This window comes from Salmo trutta, chromosome 39 (assembly GCF_901001165.1).
Source record: "Salmo trutta chromosome 39, fSalTru1.1, whole genome shotgun sequence".
NCBI classification, from domain to species: domain Eukaryota; kingdom Metazoa; phylum Chordata; class Actinopteri; order Salmoniformes; family Salmonidae; genus Salmo; species Salmo trutta.
The window spans coordinates 23,462,416-23,482,893 of NC_042995.1; the positions used below are offsets into that span (position 1 = coordinate 23,462,416).

At 41.8% G+C, this 20,478-nt stretch overlaps 1 protein-coding gene across 3 annotated transcripts in view; it reads right to left on the reverse strand.

The window, feature by feature from the left end:
• ncam2 (neural cell adhesion molecule 2) overlaps positions 1-20,478 on the reverse strand; it is a 407,658-nt gene that overhangs the window by 114,971 nt on the left and 272,209 nt on the right. For 2 of the 3 annotated variants that reach the window (XM_029740523.1, XM_029740521.1), the window contains exon 2: positions 8,542-8,616. In XM_029740523.1, coding sequence (XP_029596383.1) covers positions 8,542-8,616 — 75 coding nt within the window. Of the gene's footprint in view, positions 1-3,588; positions 3,666-8,541; positions 8,617-20,478 lie in introns of those variants that run through there. The other variant, XM_029740522.1, reaches the window with a different exon arrangement.

The window sequence follows — 20,478 nt, forward strand, 5'->3', positions numbered from 1 at the left end:
TTTCTATAGAATTTCATTACTATCAGTGCTTAACTGTAGTGTTAACATACTGAGTGTACAAAACATTAAGGACACCTTCCTAATATTCCTTCCTAATATTGAGTTGCACCCCCCCACTGCCCTCTGAACAGCCTCAATTCGATTAGGTCATGGACTCTTCAAGGTGTCCAGCATTCCACTGTGATGCTGGCCCATGTTGACTCCAACCTTCCGACACTTGTTTCAAATTGGCTGGATGTCCTTTGGGTGGTGGATCGTTCTTGATACATATGGGAAACTGTTGAACATGAAAAACTCTGCAGTGTTGCAGTTCTTGACACAAACTGGTGCACCTGGCACGTCGTTCAAAGGCACTTAAATCTTTTGTCTTGACCATTCACCCTCTGAAGGGCACACAATTCATAGCTCTGTTGTCTCAAGGCTTTAAAATCCTTCTTTAACCCGTCTCCTCCCCTTCATCTACACTGATTTGAGACGATTTAACAAGTGACATCAAAGGGTCATAGCTTTCACCTGGATTCACCTGTTCAGTCTGTCATAGAAAGAGCAGGTGTTCTTAATGTTTTGTATACTCAGTGTATGTTGAAAATATAACATCAATAACATGTACTATATTGTGATGAGTTCTAATAAATTGTAATTTTGGGGTTTTACATCATACAAATCTTTTTCACAACCGATAGGTAACTAACACGTACATGTTGCCCTTCGCGTTCTCCACGGCTGGAACGATGGTTATAGTGCTGCCAGTAGGGTTCCAGTGTCATAGACTGGAGGAACTGAGTACGTTTTTGAAATAATTTTTTGATTTACCCTTTATTTAACCAGGTAGGCCAGTTGAGAACAAGTTCTCAATTACAACTGCGACCTGGACAAGATAAAGCAAAGCAGTGCGACACAAACAACACAGAGTTACACATGGAATAAACAAACATACATGTGATTCTTGAAGGATTACAGCTCAGATCTAGATAAGGGTTGGCCTACTCGGGTCCTGATTAGTGTCACACTTTTGCCTCAGCCCCAGGGTACACACCTGACTCCAATAATCAACAAATCATGATCTTAATTTTTGAATGCAATTAGTTTAATCAGCTGTGTTTGCTAGGGATGGGGAAAAAGTGTGACTGCACTACGACCCCAAGGGACTGGAGTTGCCAATCCCTGACCTAGATAGACAACAAATCAAACATGCCCCATCAATCCCAATCCAGATTACGATTTTACCATTTGATATTCTGCAATGGCAGAATTGCCTTTGATGACCATCAGTCTTAGATTTCCAGGGTAAATACATTCAGTTTAGGATGAAGGGAGTAAGTCTTTTTTTCATCATTGGATAAGAAGGTCATTTGGCAGAATGAAGAACTAATGTTTCCAATCATTCAAAAATAATTTCATTTTACAGTTTTATACACTCAATACATGTGTATCTTTTGGGCTAGGTTTGTCTACATCTCAACCACACAGCTCAAATGGGGAATAGCAGTAATCTGTGTGTGTAACGTCTGCTTCCAACTCACACTCTCATACACGTGGATCCCCTGAACGCAGCTCACTTTCCAGCTCACACTCTCACACACATAAAGTATATCCCCTGAACGCAGCTCACTCTCCAGATCCCAATCACCCGAATTCTGATCACCTTTTCACACACCTGTATGTCATTATCACACCCTATTTAGTTTAGTTCTTTGCACCCCACCTTTGTGAGGTATTGTTTGTATTTGACACACTTCTCTTCAGAGTTCTGTTTCCAGTAATATACTCCTCCTGTGTATGATAGTTTTTGCCTATTCCCTGCCTGTACCTTAGCCTAATGGATTTCCTGATACTCACCTATTGCCTGATCTCCCGGACAACGTTACTAGCCTTTTCCCTGCCTGTGCTGTTGCCTTTTGGGACCCCCTGTGTATGACCTGCGGCCTGCCCCTGGACCCAGCTCCCTTCCTCCTCCTGTGGTCCTTTAAATTAAACACCTCTTGCACTTGAAACCAGCTCTCTATATCCCTCGTGTTCATTAAACTGTGCAGTAGTCTAATATTGGGATAGTACATATGTAATCAATACTCAAAGTAAATCCTAGGTAGTTCATTTTCCTAAACAGCATACCTACATAGATGCCTAAATTCTGCTCCAATACTTGACAATGATGGGGCTGGAGTCGATTTATTCCTTTCATGACTGAAAAATATTATTTCAGGTTCAAAGCTTTGACATCAAGTAATGAAGCCCAGTTCAAATCCAACAGCCGACATGAGACAAGACATAAATACTATCCAGTTTTAGAATGTTGTGTTGTACAACAGCTGACTGTAGCAAGGTATTGTAGAAAACAAGTGTCATGCACACATGCACCAGAAAACAGGGTACATTGACTTGTCAGATAAATATCAGCATGCTAGGCTAGAAATGTGCAGCAAAATAGCAAGCCTACTTAGCTGCTTGGCAAAACATGGAACGTTAGTTATTTGATTAGCTAAATGTATCCGTCTCTTCGCAAACTACATGTTGAATTTTTGAAACTCCAGCCGACGACATGAGAATATAAAAAAGTAGAACTTTCAGATCCAACAAACCGTTGCGTCCTTTCTCATCTTATGTAGCTGAACTGGGCTTTATGATCATGTCTATTCTGTGCCAGTAGAGTAGTGTTTGAAGTAGCTAGCTAGCTAGCCAATATCAGCATGGTTTTAGGAGCACAGACATCTGAAATATAACAAGGTCAAGTAACGTTATCTATACACATAATTTAGCCAGATTGTTACGACTAAACCGTCATTTCACCTTATAGCTATTAAGATATATTATCTAGCTTACCTTTTCAGCAGAGAAAATGCCAACTCTGGTAGGTTTTGAATCCCTTCAACTCTTAGTTTTCTCCACTGTGTGAACGCGAATCTGAGGTTTACTCTCATCTTGGCCCGGGCTCTATCGCTTACCCCTTTCAGCAGTATGCTTTCTAAAGTTCTGTTTCTTTGGTTTAGAGTACATATCTTAATTTAAGCAAGTTTGCTACAGCAGAGTGATAATCCTGCAGCAACAGGAAATGTGAATTATTATGCGGATTATATTTAATGGACATTTTTCATGAGGGAAAATTAAGCCTGAAATTTCAGAGTGGAAATTACAAACTTCAGAAGCCTTTTTAAACCTCAAATACGCTACAAGTTTTGCATTTCTCCTGCAACAGGGAGTTCAAATTAAGATCCTATATCTGTAGCTGCTGCTGGGTCAGGTCTTTTTCCCCTCGAATCAGTCATGTCTGTCAGCTAACTAGCTCCGCTAGCAAAGTGTGAACATGAGCTCAACTAGCTAGCTATCATACCGCTACACGTTAGAGCTGATTACGCACAGATTGTGCACAGCTAATGAATACACCGGCTCTCAGGCAGACTAGATTAATGTTAGAATAAAGTATTGCACAATACTGTTAATGTATCACATTGGATGACCACTAGCAATTTAGAGCTTTTGAGCCTAAAACCTCCCAAAAAGTTACATATTGCAGGTTTATTCTACCATTAATCTAATTCCAAACTTTCTTTAATGCATTTTAAAATAGATTTAAAATAATCAAATACGTACTGTATGCAGACAAGGATAAACAGAATAGGCACATATCTCACAGGCGTGCCATGGTCCTGTTTATGATTACAGTTCAATGCTTCTCTGCAGGGGAGAGGGACCAATATAGTCAGGCTGAAATGTAGTGGCTATTGCACTCCCTTGAGATGTGTATTATTGTGTGGATGTGCCCCTTGATGGGTGGGTACTAAAATTAGACACCTACTCGTCACACACATACACACATAAGCACGCACGCACACACACGTCTTGACTGTGATTGATTCAGCTTTACTGGGAGAGGCCAGGCGAGTCGGGAGATGTGTGTGTAGTGGCATATAGTATGTGTTGCACAGTGGAGGATGCTACAGTGGCTTGCAAAAGTATTCACCCCCTTGGCAATTTTGCTATTTTGTTGCCTTACACCCTGAATACATTTTTTTGGGGGGGTTGTATCATTTGATTTACACAACATGCCTACCACTTTGAAGATGCAAAATATGTTTTATTGTGAAAAAAAAATTAGAAATACAGAAAACTTGAGCGTGCATAACTAGTCACCCCAGAGTCAATACTTTGTAGAGACACTTTTTGCAGCAATTACAGCTGCAAGTCTCTTGGGGTATGTATCTATAAGCTTGGCACATGTAGCCACTGGGATTTTTGCCCATTCTTCAAGGCAAAACTGCTCCAGCTCCTTCAAGTAGGATGGGTTCCGCTGGTGTACAGCAATCTTTAAATCATACCACATATTCTCAATTGGATTGAGGTCTGGGCTTTGACTAGGCCATTCCAAGACATTTAAATGTTTCTCTTTAAACCATTCAAGTGTTGCTTTAGCAGTATGCTTAGGGTCATTGTCCTACTGGAAGGTGAATCTCCGTCCCAGTCTCAAATCTCTGGTTGACTGAAACAGGTTTCCCTTAATAATTTCCCTGTATTTAGCGACATCCATCATTCCTTCAATTCTGACCAGTTTCTCAGTCACTGCCGATGAATAACATCCCCACAGCATGATGCTGCCACCACCATGCTTCATTGTGGGGATGGTGTTCTCGGGCTGGCTGATGAGGTGTTGGGTTTGCGCCAGACATAGCGTTTTCCTTGACGGCCAAAAAGCAAAATTTTATTCTCATCTGACCAGAGTGCCTTCTTCCATATGTTTGGGGACTCTCCCACATGCCTTTCTGTGAACACCAAATGTGTTTGCAGATTTTTTTCTTTAAGCAATGGCTTCTTTCTGGCCACTCTTCTGTAAAGCCCAGCTCCGTGGAGTGTATGGCTTAAAGTGGTCCTATGGACAGATACTCCAATCTCCGCTGTGGAGCTTTGCAGCACCTTCAGGGTTATCTTTGGTCTCTTTGTTGCCTCTCTGATTAATGCCCTCCTTGCCTGGTCCGTGATTTTTGGTGGGCGGCCCTCTCTTGGTAAGTTTGTTGTGGTGCATATTCTTTACATGTTTTAATAATGTATTTAATGGTGCTCTGTGGGATGTTCAAAGTTTCTGATATTTTTTATAACCCAACCCTGATCTTTACTTCTCCACTACTTTGTTCCTGACCTGTTTGGAGAGCTCCTTGGTCTTCATGGTGTCACTTGCTTGGTGGTGCCCCTTGCTTAGTGGTGTTGCAGACTCTGGGGCCATTCAGAACAGGTTTATATATACTGAGATCATGTGACAGATCATGTGACACTTAGATGGCACACAGGTGGACTTTATTTAACTAATTATGTGACTTCTGAAGGTAATTGGTTGCACCAGATCTTATTTCGGGGCTTCATAGCAAAGGGGTGAATACATATGCACACACCACTTTTCTGTTTTTTAATCCCAAAAATATATTTTTTGTAAGTCATTTTTTTCATTTCACTTCACCAATTTTGACTATTTTGTGTATGTCCATTACATGAAATCCAAATAAAAAATATATTTAAATTGCAGGTTGTTATCCAACAAAATAGGAAAAACGCCACGGGGGGGATGAATACTTTTGCAAGGCACTGTAAGTGGAGGATGGCTCATAATAATGTCCGGAACGGTGCAAATGGAATGGCATCAAACACACGGAAACCATGTGATTGATGTATTTGATACCATTCCACTGATTGCGCTCTAGCTATTACCATAAGCCCGTCCTCCCCAATTAAGGTGCCACCAACCTCCTGTGGTGTAGCAGAAACGAGAAAAAGTGTGTGTGTGTGACGAGAAAGAGTATGTACAGTAGTGTGTGTGTGTGTGTGTGTGTGTGTGTGTGTGTGTGTGAGAGAGAGAGAGATGGCAGACCTGAGGTGGTGTTGAGGCTCAGTAATGAACATGTGGAGAGAGAGAGACAGGGGGAACTCTAGGAAATCCATTTACAATCAGTGACATGTTCTCTCTCTCTCGCTCTCTCATGAGGCATGGATAAATGAGTTGAAGGGTGAAATAGAGGGCAACTTAAGATCCCAGTAATACTCTATTATATTACAGTATTACATCCTTTGTGAAAGCATGAAGGTATATATGCATTCCAAATGCACTGAGTTGGTTAATTGCAATTTTTCATTAGATATAATTAGATTACTTTGATTATTTGTGTTTTTGTGTAGATGTGTGTCCCTGTGTGTGTACATGTGTGCTTATATGCACCCATATTTTTGTTTAATGAAATATCTATAAATCAGTAACCATAGAGCATATCCCATACATACTTACTGTATATCATCTTTCTATCCTCACATATACAATATGTCTTTGATAAGATTAGACCATTAGAGAACTGTTCCTGCCCTTTCACGGTCGGTGACACAGGTCTTCTGAGGTTTTTCCCACAATGCCTCAGTGTCTGGGTGTCAGCGGGGCACACGTTCAGGGACCACTTCGCACACACTACAGGAGGTTGGTGGCATCTTAACTGGGGAGGACGGGCTCATGGTAATGGCTGGAGCGGAATTAGTGGAATGGTATCAAATACATCAAACAATTGGTTCCTACGTTCACTCCGTTCCAGCCATTATTATGAGCCGTTCTCCCCTCTAATGGCACACACGCACGCACACAGGTACATACACACACTCTCAGAGAATACTTCAGGACACTGGGAGTCATCCAAAGAGTCAACACACATGAGACAATTACTGCTCCTTCAGTGGTTCTCTGTCTCACTCTCTCTCTGCCTAACTAACTCCTTCTCGCTCTTACTCTGTATGTGTGAGTGTGTGCTTGTTTATGTATGCCTGTGTGCTTGTACACTGTATCCATGCAGGTGTGTGTATGTATGAACTGCCTTGGCTGTGAAACGAAAACTGAGAGGTCACTGCACCCCCTGGCAATAAATTGAACCTCAGTCATTGAGGCCAGTGGAGGAGGGATATGCTATAAAGCTTCCATTCTCCAGCATCCTCTATATTGTCTGCAGACGGATCTGTTGAGCTAACATGAGGTGCAGGGATTGTCTGAAGGCTGGGACACTGGTAAAATACTACACGAGGTAGTTCTATTTGTACGTCTCTGGGAGAGGTATTCACCTGAAGTAAAACATATTTTGACATGTCAGCCAACCAGCATGTGGTTAAAGTGGAACTTGAGCCTGAGTGGAGCACTGAGAGGCACCACTTAGCAATGACATCTGATTAAACACTGACAGAACTCTATAATACTATTTTTAATAGTGAAAAATGGCAAGCAAATTAACCGTGCAGTTTGCTGGATGTGTTTAACTATACTTGTGGGGACCAGAGATCCTGACAACGGAAATGTTTTGACCAACTGGGGACATTATGTTAGTCCCCCACAAGGTCAAATGCTAGGGGGTTTAGGTTTAAGGTTAAGATTTAAAATTAGTGTCAGGGTTATAATTAGGTTTAGGGATAGGTTAGGGAAAATAGGATATTGAATGGGACTGAATTGTGGGTCCCTGCAAGGTTAGTTATAGAGGACTGTGTGTGTGTGTGTGTGTGTGTGTGTGTGTGTGTGTGTGTGTGTGTGTGTGTGTGTGTGTGTGTGTGTGTGTGTGTGTGTGTGTGTGTGTGTGTGTGTGTTTGTTTTAGGGTTAAGGTTAGGGTTAGGGAAAATAGGATTTTGAATGGGACTGAAAATGTGTCCCCACATGGTTAGTTATTGTAGACGGTGTGTATGTGTGTGTGGTGTGTGCCTCCGTTTTCCTCCTCACCCTTTCTCCCCATTCTCTAACCCACCCCTCTCTCTCTCCATCCCTCTTCTCTGATCCTACCCATTTATCCCCCACTTTCACCCCATCCTTCTCCCCTTGCCTTTCTTCCCAACACCTTTCTCACCCCATCCTTCTCCCTGCCCCACTCCTTCCTGTTCCAATGCTCTTCTCACCTTACCATGTTTCTCTCGCCCCTACCTCTCCCCACCCCTTTCCCCCCTGCCCATCTCCCCACCGTTCTCACCCCATCTTTCTCCCTGCCACTCTCCTCACCCCTATCTCCCTCCACCCACCGCCCTCTGTTCCTGTCCTCTGTCCATAAGCTCTCCTCACCATCTCCACCCCTCACTCCCCCCACAACCCTCAGCCATTCCTTCTCCCTGCCCCTTTCCTCCCTGTCCCCTCTGCTGTTTGCTCCATGCTGCTCTGTGCTGGCAGGAGAAGACAGGGACACAACAGGGGTGTAACTGTGAACCAAAGCGCTGCCAGCCCACACTACCCCTCTACAGAGCTGCAGGCACTTGGCTTGGGGCCCGTGGCACATAGACCCCCCAAACAGGGGCAGATAGGGCAGGGATCTGCAACAGGGTGGGATGGGCAAGGGGTTGGGTGAAGGCTGGGGGATTGGGGAGAAGGTTGAAACCATTGGTTGGGAGGGATGGTTATGTGTGTGATGGGAGGCAACCATGTCACACAAACAACAGTTCCATCCACCTCCATCCAACCCATCGCCCATCTCACCCTGCATTCAGGATGACATATCCACATTTACATTCGATATAACACCCAAACAAGCATGTTCTGTTCACCACAGCCATCTTACCTGTGCATTTGAAGAACTTGGACTCTCCCACACTTAGCTCCACCTTGTTCAAGGATATGGACACCTGCAGAACAGCTATGAGGAGAGAGAGAAAGAGAAAAAAGATGAGTATATACACACACAAGAAAACTCATGAAGAGAAATAGGATAATAAGAAAGAGAAAAGAGAAAAGTTTTGTTAACATAGGGGGTTGGAGGGAAGCGGTGACTGGCTTTCAAAAGTTGGCGCTGTTACAACGTGACCGGTTGGGAGTAGGCTACTAAGTGACTGCGAGTGAAGAGCAAAATAATCCTAACATTGATTTATCGAGACCAGTCCCCATGCTTGTCTCAGAGCAGTGCAAAACGGTGCTGAAATAGTTGACCACACGCGGGTAGGCTATTGCTTCAAATCCTATTATAACAATTGGATGACTTAGGGTGTTCCAGTAAGCAACAATGTGTTGCCTTCATTAGCCTGCTTTATTCTAAAAAGAACTCCAGCACAGAGAAGAGAAAGGAGCCTTAAATAATTCAACAATAAAGCGATTGAACTCACAAATGCATTTCACTATTTCTAATAATGGCCATCAATCAAAAACACATCATCTACCATGGTATTCCATTTCCAGCGAGACTATTCAAGCCATCGACACACTGATGGTTGAAGATGATGAGCGATCGGCAAAGGCAATCCGGAATCTGCTGTCATCACCGCACAACATCGCTCTAATCACAGTCAGAAGACAGTTGAAGAAACTTAAGTGTACTTATGGAAAGGCTCTGTAAGACATTTTATATATACAGTGGCATGCGAAAGTATTCACCCCCCCTGGCATGTTTCCTATTTTGTTACCTTACACCCTGGAATTAAAATAGATTTTTTTGGGGGGGGGGTGTTGTATCATTTGATTTACACAACATGCCAACCACTTTCAAGATGCAAAATCTTTTTTATTGTGAAACAAAACAATACAGAAAACTCAGCGTGCATAACTATTCACCCCCCCAAAAGCCACCTTTTGCAGCAATTACAGCTGCAAGTCTCTATACGCTTGGCACATCTAGCCACTGGGATTTTTCCACCATTCTTCAAGGCAAGACTGCTCCAGCTCCTTCAAGTTGGATGGGGTCTTAAGTCATACCACAGATTCTCAATTGGATTGAGGTCTGGGGAATTGACTAGGCCATTCCAAGACATTTAAATGTTTTCCCCTTAAACCACTCAAGTGTTGCTTTAGCAGTATGGTTAGGGTCATTGTCCTGCTGGAAGCTGTACCTCCGTCCCCAGTCTCAAATATCTGGAAGACTTAAACAGGTTTTCACTCAAGAATTTCCCTGTAGTTAGCACCATCCATCATTCCTTCAATTCTGACCAGTTTCCCAGTCCCTTGCGATTGAAAACATCCCACATGGTATTCTCTGGGTGATGAGAGGTGTTGGGTTTGCGCAGACATAGCGTTTTTCCTTGATGGCAAAAAGCTCAATTTTGTCTCATCTGACCAGAGTACCTTCTTCCATATGTTTGGAGAGTCTCCCACTGCCTTTTGGCAACACCAAACATGTTACTTATTTTTTTCTGGCACTCTCCTGTAAAGCGCAGCTATGTGGAGGTGTACGGCTTAAAGTGGTCCTATGCACTTTGCAGCACGTCAGGTTATCTTTGGGTTCCTCTTTGTTGCCTCTCTGATTAATGACCTACTTGCCTGGTCCGTGAGTTTGGGTGGCAACCCTCTCTTGGCAGGTTGTTGTGATGCCATATCTTTCCATTTTTAATAATGGATTTAATGGTGCTCCGTGGGATTTCAAAGTTTCTGATATTTTTTTTATAACCCAACCCTGATCTTGTACTTCTCCACCAATTTTGTTCCTGACCTGTTTGGGAGAGCTCCTTGTTCTTCATGGTGCCGCTTGCTTGGTGGTGCCCCTACCTTAGGGGTGTGGCAGACTCTGGGGCCTTTCAGGACAGGTGTATATATACTGAGATCATGTGCAGATCATGTGACACTTAGATTGCACACAGGTGGACTTTATTTAACTAATTATGTGACTTCTGAATGTAATTGGTTGCACCATATCTTATTTAGGGGGCTTCATAGCAAAGGGGGTGAATACATATGCACGCACCACTTTTCCGATGTTTTTTTTTTTTTTAAATGTAAACAAGTTATTTTTTCATTCACTTCACCAATTTTGACTATTTGTGTAGTCCATTACATGAAATCCAAATAAAAATCAATTAAATTACATGTTGTAACAGGGTGAGTTCTTTTGCAAGGCGCTGTATAGTATATTTTTTTTCTTTGCCCGTAGTATAGTAGTAATGTTATGGATCCATTAATATATTTAATGTCTCTAAACTCAGCAAGAGTCTATTGTCCTGCTGATAGTTGAAATAAACATCTGTATTTGAAAGAAGAGTATTTACCATTATTTTATTACGATAGCATAAATATGTTGTATGAGAAATACTGGTACGGTGCATGATGTTTCGTAGTTTTTCTTCGCCAGGGACCAGGCCCCTATTTGATTTTTTGATGGTAAGTTTAGCTAATTACAAAGCAAAAGGTACATACCATATGTATCCTAAACCTCACAGACCTGCTATGTGTTCCACAAATAATTCACTGTTGCCGTCCTTTTCAGGTATCATGGTCCGAAGATTTCTCTTGAGGAAGAAATCATCAAGAGATATGCAGGTACCCTCATGTCAGAGAGGTGGTTCTTCGGGGACCATATATAATTTATGTTCAAGGTAGGATGATAGCAATATTTTGTTATGCATAGGCCTATTTACATGTATATTTCTGATTTGCCCTAATGTTGGCTGTTAGGCTAAATGTATTTTTTTCTTCTCCAAATGCAGACAATGACCCAACACACACTGCCGCCCGGGTTTGCATTGCAAATGTGGGCATAAACTGGGTCAGACGCCGCCGTCAGAGTAAGTAGACCTTCATGTAGTAAAATAAAGTTTAATAAAATCAATAAAGACTACACCACTTTTAACAGCACATTACTCAAAACTAGTGAGACTCATGTCACCTCCGTAGGCCTATATTTTTTTTATCTCTACATGTAGGTCTCCTGATTTAAACCTGATCGAACTTGTTTGGCATCAACTGAAAACATAATCCATAACTCTGCCAAGCCTACAAGCAAAGATGAACTGGTGAAGGCCATCAAGACATTGTTTGAGAAATTGACGATACAACCAATGCAACAAATACATTGATCAAATACAATTGATCATCTCAGGTTTTACCCGTGGTCGTGGGGCTGGGGTAAGTGCAAACTAAAATGTAGTTGAAATAATACATTGCAAGTTGGGGGGATTTTCACACCTACAGTAGCCAGGCTATTAAATTACCATTTTGTAAATATGAAGAGTCTAGTGTCCTGCTAATAGCCCATCATGGAAACATTGTACAGTACACTTATGACAAGTATTTTGTAAACATGCTTTCAAAATGCCTCCAGCTGTCCATCACTATGTAAATAAAAACACAGCATGTAAAAAAAATTGCACATAATGCTGTTTACATTTTTCATTGTAAACCACAACGTCACAAATAATTGAACACACACAACATTTTTCATGAGGGAAATCTGGTCTGTGAGAATATCTAAGGGGATTTTATATAATTATAATGCAGGGTTGATTATAATAATAATAATCATGGATAACAGATCGGCCTCCGGAACTCATTAAGAGGCGGCTTCTATCTTCAATATAATCATTCATTCAGAATGTTAAAACCAGAATACAGTAGATTATAATATACAGAAAATTGCGTGTCAATTCATAAAGCATTGTGCCATGGAATCGGTACATCAAAAATCTCTTCCCAAACTATTTTGCAATCTATATGGCACAGCTGTCAATTTTTTGGTCCTTAAATGAAACTGGTATATATTTTAGTTATCACAATTTTATTAACCAATTTTGGTCTTTAATGCAGGGCCACAGACAAGTTCCTTATTTTTATTTATGTTTTTACTTTATGGGATCGCTGTCCCCACTGCGGGATGGTTGAGCTAACGTGTGCTAATGTGAATAGCATGACGCTGTAAGTAACAAGAACATTTCCCAGGACTTAGACATGTCTTATATGGGCAGAAAGCTTCAATTATTACAGTAGCTATTACAGTGAACAAATGCAATGCTATTGTTTGAGGAGAGTACACAACAACAAAAAACTTTTAACACGGAAACTGGTTTGATACATTCACCTCTGAAGGTAAATAATGTACTTATATTCAGTAATCTTGCTCTGATTTGTCATCCTGAGGGTCCCAGAGATAGTTTTGTTTGATAAAATACATTTTTAGATTCAAGTGTAGGAACTGGGTTCTACAGTTTGACCCCCTGCTGTGTCTGCCCCCAGCCCCCCCAATCTAGATGTGTGAAGGTTAGTGTCTTTTCTGAAGGGAAGCTAATTATCCATCATTTATGACATTCCTGGGAGTGTGTAAACTGATTTTTTTCATTACCATATCATTTTTGTATGTTCTCTATAGTTATGTACTTGAAAATGTATCAATTGACCAATTCGGCACATTTGGGCAGACTTGATACAACATTTATTAACAGTAAATGCCAATGGTTCATTGGATCAGTTCTAAAACGTTGCACATACACTGCCTGCCTCTAGACTTCTAAGCGATATAATTGGCCTTTCTCTTGCATTTCAAAGATGATGAAAAAAAATAGATGAGAACATGCATGTATTTTCTATGTAATTATCTTTTACCAGATCTAATTTTTGTATTCTCCTACATTAATTTCACATTTCCACAAACTTCAAAGTGTGTCCTTTCAAAATGGTAATCAAGTATATGCATATCCTTGCTTCAGGTCCTGATCTACAGGCATTAGATTTTTTTTTTAAATTAAAAAATTGATCCTTTGAACTGAAATTGCAACGAACTTTCTATGACTTGTTTAAAAAATAATGATATTTTGGAGATGATTTCCGTTTCAACATACCCGAAAGTGAATTATTGTAATCTGAATAAAGGGAAAAAGAGGCCATTCTTGACAATGGGGTGAGACATTCTTACTAATTTCTAAATAAAGCCAGTTTGTTATTTAGAACAATTTCTGTTTATAGAGGGAGAGAAACCAAGAAGCCACCGTGCCTATTTTTCTAAAATCGTGCAGTCCACATGTCAAGTGAAATTCCCCATTGTATTTACCCAAGTTCTCTCTTCACTCCAGGACACTAACAGTTTTTGTTGGTGTTGCCTGATGTAGCGACTCTAGCAACAGGAAGAGACTCTCAGACTGAAAACACTCTATTAATTTCTGAAAAGATAGTCAATTTGTGCCACAGTTTAGACTGCCGATAGATTCAGCGTTTTAACTCCCCCCTTGTGATACTGTGGTACAATGACAGAATGCCACCATCTACCACTAACGGTCGTGGTACCAGCTTGTAACGTTTTGGAGGAAGAACCCACTGTACCATTCTATGAAGCTCGAATACTTCAAATTATGCATCACAAGATGCCTAATCCCTACGCCTTTCCCGTTTTGCTCGGAGACTACTACTACAACCACAATAGGGTATCATGCTGAGGTTCACATAGATGAAGGACTAGGTAATGAGTGGAGTTGCGACAAACACTTCCTTTTACCATATAAAAGCTTGAAATCACACACTACAATTCGGAATGTAGATGTTCGGCTGCACTCATTGCAAGTTGTACTTAAGTTGCCTTGCTTGCCGCTTACGCCTTCCTGAGCCAAGTCTGCATCCCAAATGGAACCCTATTCTCTATATTGTGCACTTCTTTGACCATAGGCCTGTGAGCTGGGTCCTATGGGCCCTGGTCAAAAGTAGTGCACTAAATAGGGAACAGGGTGTCATTTGGGACACAGTGGCTGCCAGAGAAGAATAGCGTGAATCTAGTTAGGGGTGACACCAAAGGCAGTGGAGGAGAAAGCACCTTTAATCTTCTCTCTCTCTCTCTCTCTCTCTCTCTCTCCGTCTGGCTATCCTTTGATTATCACTTCTTTCAATCTCTTATTTTATTTTGCTACAGTTTGTGTTTATGTTCTGTAGATGTGTACACATACACACACACACACACACGTGCACATGCACGTACACACACACACGCACACACACACACACACACACACACACACACACACACACACACACCACACACACACACACACACGCACACTCTAAGGAATTTGCTGTGACAGAGAGCTGCCTATAGATGGCAGTAGGCGAACACTACTGTAATGCCACCACTTTGCTGCATGCCTGGTAATACACATCTATTTCACAAGGGTTGTGATTTATCTATACTGAACAAAAAATAAACACAACATGCAACAATTTCAAAGATTTTACTGAGTTACAGTTCATATAAGGAAATCAGTCAATTGAAAATACATTTATTATGCCCTAATCTATGGATTTCACATGACTGGGCAGTGGCACAAGCCAATCCGAATATGTTTTTTTCACCAAAAAGGCAGAAATAACTCCTCAGCACCCCCTCCCACCCCCCGCTCAGACGATCCCGCAGATGAAGAAGCCGGATGTGGAGGTCCTGGGCTGGCGTGGTTACACAGGGTCTGTGGTTGTGAGGCTGGTTGGATGTACTTGCCAAAATCTCTAAAACGATGTTGGAGGTAGCTTATGGTAGAGAAATGAACATTTCAATTCACTGGCAACAGCTCTGGTGGACATTCCTGCAGTCAGCATGCCAATTGCACGCTCCCTCAAAACTTGAGACATCTGTGGCATTGTGTTGTGTGACAGAACTGCACATTTTAAAGTGGCCATTAAAATTGCACCTGTGTAATGATAATGCTGTTTAATCAACTTCTTGATATGTCACACCTGTCAGGTGGATGGATTATATTGGAAAAGGAGAATAGCTCACTAAATAAATAAGCTTTTTGTGCGTATGGAAATTATTATTTCAGTTCATGAAACATGTGAGCAACACTTTACATGTTGGGTTTATGTTTTTGTTCAGTCTATATCCTCCAACTGTCCAATTCTCCCCCGGCCCCACCCCCCGCAAACGCACACAATGTCCATCCCCAGGGTAAGCACTATATTAGAGTTGCCAGTTATGTCCTCTCATCTCAGCTCTGCCCCACTTACCTCCTCTTCCCTGTGACACGGAGCTCCAGCTGTGCCCGGTGCTCCTGCTCTCAGAGGTAACAAGGTCTACCGTCTGCCATACCTTACAGTCGCGCCGTCTGGCTGATAACGAGCATAGGACACATATGCACATACGCAGATACACAAACACACACGCAGACAACATGCGCACACAGACTCTGGCCCGATGCGCACCCACACACACAGACTCCACCCCTCCCTTCATTGCCACTGCATCATTAACTACCAGCCAATACCTGTTTACAAGCAAAAAACTTAAAACAGGAAGTACCAGTGATGCTTTCAATACAAAGTGGCCCGATGAAGAGGATGCACAGCTACAGTATTGTTTACCACATCAGTCACCGGCTTCATTAACCCTTTGACGCGTATGATCACATACAGTTGAAGTCAGATGTTTACATACACCTTAGCCAAATACATTTAAACTCAGTTTTTCAATTCCTGACATTTAATCCTAGTAACAATTCCCTGTCTTAGGTCAGTTAGGATCAACACTTTATTTTAAGAATGTGAAATGTCAGAATAATAGTAGTATTTCGTAGCATTGCCTTTAAATTGTTTAACTTGGGACAAACGTTTTGGGTAGCCTTCCACAAGAAGTTGGGTGAATTTGGCCCATTCCTCCTGACAGAGCTGGTGTAACTGAGTCAGGTTTGTAGGCCTCCTTGCTCGCGCACGCTTTTTCAGTTCTGCCGACACATTTTCTATAGGATTGAGGTCAGGGCTTTGTGATGGCCACTCCAATACCTTGACTTTGTTGTCCTTAAGCCATTGTGCCACAACTTTGGAAGTATGCTTGGGGTCATTGTCCATTTGGAAGACCCATTTGCGACCAAGCTTTAACTTCGTGACTGATGTCTTGAGATGTTGCTTCAATATATCCACATAATTTTCCTACCTCATGATGCCATCTATTTTATGAAGTGCACCAGTCCCTCCTGCAGCAAAGCACCCCTGCAACATGATGCTGCCACCCCCGTGCTTCACGGTTGGGATGGTGTTCTTCGGATTGCAAGCCTCCCCCTTTTTCCTCCAAACATAACGATGGTCATTATGGCCAAACAGTTCTATTTTTGTTTCATCAGACCAGAGGACATTTCTCCAAAAAGTACGATCTTTGTCCCCATGTGCAGTTGCAAACCGTTAGTCTGGCTTTTTTATGGCGGTTTTGGAGCAGTGACTTCTTCCTTGCTGAGCGGCCATTCAGATTATGTCGATATAGGACTCGTTTTACTGTGGATATAGATACTTTTGTACCTGTTTCCTCCAGCATCATCACAAGGTCTTTTGCTGTTGTTCTGGATTGATTTGCACATAGTACGTTCATCTCTATGAGACAGAACGGTCTCCTTCCTGAGTGGTATGACGGCTGCGTGGGTCCCATGGTGTTTATACTTGCGTACTATTGTTTGTACAGATGAACGTGGTACCTTCAGGCGTTTTGGGACATTGCTCCAAAGGATGAACCAGACTTGTGGAGGTCTACAATTATTTTCTGAGGTCTTGCTGATTCTTTTGATTTTCCTATGATGTCAAGCAAAGAGGCAATGAGTTGAAGGTAGCCTTGAATAACATCCACAGGTACACCTCCAATTGACTCAAATGATGTCAATTAGCCTATCAAAAGCTTCTAAAGCCATGACATCATATTCTGGAATTTTCCAAGCTGTTTATTAAAGGCACAGTCAACTTAGTGTATGTAAACTTCTGACCCACTGAAATTGTGATACAGTGAATCATAAGTGAAATAAACAATTGTTGGAAAAATTACTTTGTTGTCATGCATAAGTAGATGTCCTAACCGACTTTGCCAAAACTATCGTGTTAACAAGAAATTTGGGGAGTGGTATAAAAACAAGTTTTATTGACTCCAACCTAAGTGTATGTAAACTTCCGACTTCAACTGTATTTATGATCATTGTTGAGCGGTCCCTGCAGGGTACCATCACAAATATGTAATTGGAACAGTTGCAACAGAACGTATGACCAACTTGTCTAACATCATTGTTGTCTGAAAGCATCTAAACAATGTTTTGTATTGATGGAAAATATAGGTCTTCAATTTTCATCATCCAAGCATCACACGGAACACATCCACAGCCAAATAATTCTATAACCAGTTTAAATAACAGGTTGCGCTGAAAAGAAAAAAATGTTTGCGACGTAACAGCTAGACTAGTTTACCAATGTACCACATCTCTGGTGAGCACAAGGGAGAAATGTAATTGTTTAGAAAGGAGAATATGCGTCAGCTAAACTAATAGCGGCTACATTCTTTATGATGGCAGCCATGTTTGTTTATGTTTGACAAGGAAAAAACTCCCTAACCCCAGAATGCCATTCACTATAAAAACACAAATAAACAAAGTCAAAGATTGCTGCGCCCACTGCCAGAATAAGATCAACATATTTTGGCCACTTTCAGAATATTACAAATCTTCAATGTGCTTGTTACATTGTAAACAAGAACCGGAGCACATGACTTGACAAGTCGTTTACATTTTTTGATGACTCACAAAGCAAATAAAATGTTTTCCTCTCAAATACTAGCATACTGCCTAGTCGTAGCGCGAAAGCTAAACAGTGTTGCCAGATTTGGGTGAAACCATTTTAAGGGGGTTTGCAGTTAGTAATACTTGAAGTTTATACAAATGCAACCACGTTTTAGAAGGAGATCAACAGCTGGTCCATCCACGTAACATTCCACGCGTAGATGCTGCCGAAACATAAACCTATATGATCATGTCTAGCTCCATAGTTTATGATAACCCATATCTACAACCTCACCTTACTCATGCCACAGTCTCTGCACACAATATATCTGATTACTCACACTCCATTTAATCTGATCATCTGCACAAACTCACTTTGTTGCTTACATGACTTGGATCCACCCTGTTCTCACTCTCCTCTGTCCCGACCAGGCTAAAACCTATCCAAGCCATAATACTCACCACGTGAAAATTGCGAAATATCTTATTCTCTTGGAGGCGAGGCAGGCTACATCTACAGTGGTGATAAAATGTTGATATGAACAAAAAGTATTTAGAACGTCAGCGTTTACCTTAGCCATGGTTGGTATATGTAATACATGCTGATACCCCACTCTCACTTTGTTTCTTCGCAACTATTGTGTCAAACACACCAGACTTAGCACCTCAGGTTTCCTCCCCTTGTCTCACATGAGCAGACCCTCAGACAGGTGAATACCAAAGCCTCTTTGGGTTGGCAGGTAGCCTAGTGGTTATTGGGCCAGTAACCAAAAGGTTGACCATGGATTACAGGGGACATCCGCACTGAGCTAAAGGCTAAAACTGTCACTTTCAATGAGCCGGACACTAATCCGGAAGCTTATAAAGAATCCCACTACGCCTCTGACGAACCACCAAACAGGCAAAGCATCAATACAGTACCAAGATCTAATCCTACTACATTGGCTCTGACACTCGTCGGATGTGGCAGGGCTTGCAAACTATCACAGATTACGAAGGGAAACTCAGCTGCGAACTGTCCAGTGACGTTAGCCTACCAGATGAGCTAAATACCTTCTATACAGGCTTCGAGACTAGCAATGCTGAACTATGCATGAGAGCACCAGCAGTTCCGGACTGTGTTATCACTCTCTCCGTAGCTGATGTGAGTAAGACTTTTACCCTTTTACTGTGTCTTCAGTGTCTTCTGATCCCTCCTGTCTCAGCCTCCAGTATTTATGCTGCAGTAGTTTATGTGTCGGGGGGGTCAGTCTGTTACATCTGGAGTATTTCTCTTGTCTTATCCGGTGTCCTGTGTGAATTTATATATGCTCTCTCTAATTCTCTCTTTCTCTCTTTCTTTCTTTCTCTCGGAGGACCTGAGCCCTAGGACCATGCCTCAGGACTACATGGCATGATGACTCCTTGCTGTCCCCAGTCCACCTGGCCATGCTGCTGCTCCAGTTTCAACTGTTCTGCCTGCGGCTATGGAACCCTGAACTGTTCACCAGACGTGCTTGTTGCACCCTCGACAACTACTATGATTTGACCATGCTGGTCATTTATGAACATTTTAACATCTTGACCATGTTCTGTTATAATATCCACCCGGCACAGCCAGAAGAGGACGGGCCACCCCTCATAGCCTGGTTCCTCTCTAGGTTTCTTCCTAGGTTTTTTGCCTTTCTAGGGAGTTTTTCCTAGGGAGTTTTTCCTAGCCACCGTTGCTTGCTTGCTGTTTGGGGTTTTAGGCTGGGTTTCTGTACAGCACTTTGAGATTTCAGCTGATGTACGAAGGGCTATATAAATAAATTTGATTTGATTTGATTTGATTTACTGCAGTGGGCTGAATCAGGGTCAAACAGAGTGTTTCTTGGTAGTCTTTAACAAATCTCTTTTCAAACAAAAATATACACCTCACACACATGGTTTTGGGCTTTAAAAAAGAAGACACTAGTACCATGTCAGATATAGAGTTGAAATGTATTACATTTTGAGATTGCAATCCAATATTACACTTTATATACATCACAGAAGACTGAAATATAACAAAACCGTTTGACACAGAAACACCAGATTTTCGGCAGGTGGATTATCAGGACACATGCACAGAGCATGTGCTGACCAGCTGTCAATTGTCTTCACTGACATTTTCAACCCTGACCACCATAGTCCCTGTGTCCAAGAACGCCAAGGTAACGTGCCTAAATGACTATTTCCCCGTAACAGCTTCAACCCCTAAGCTTTAAGAATGCTAAATAGTTAATTAAATAGTCTGTGTAGCTATTGGTTAACTATCTGCATTGACCCTTTTTGCAATTATCTCTTTT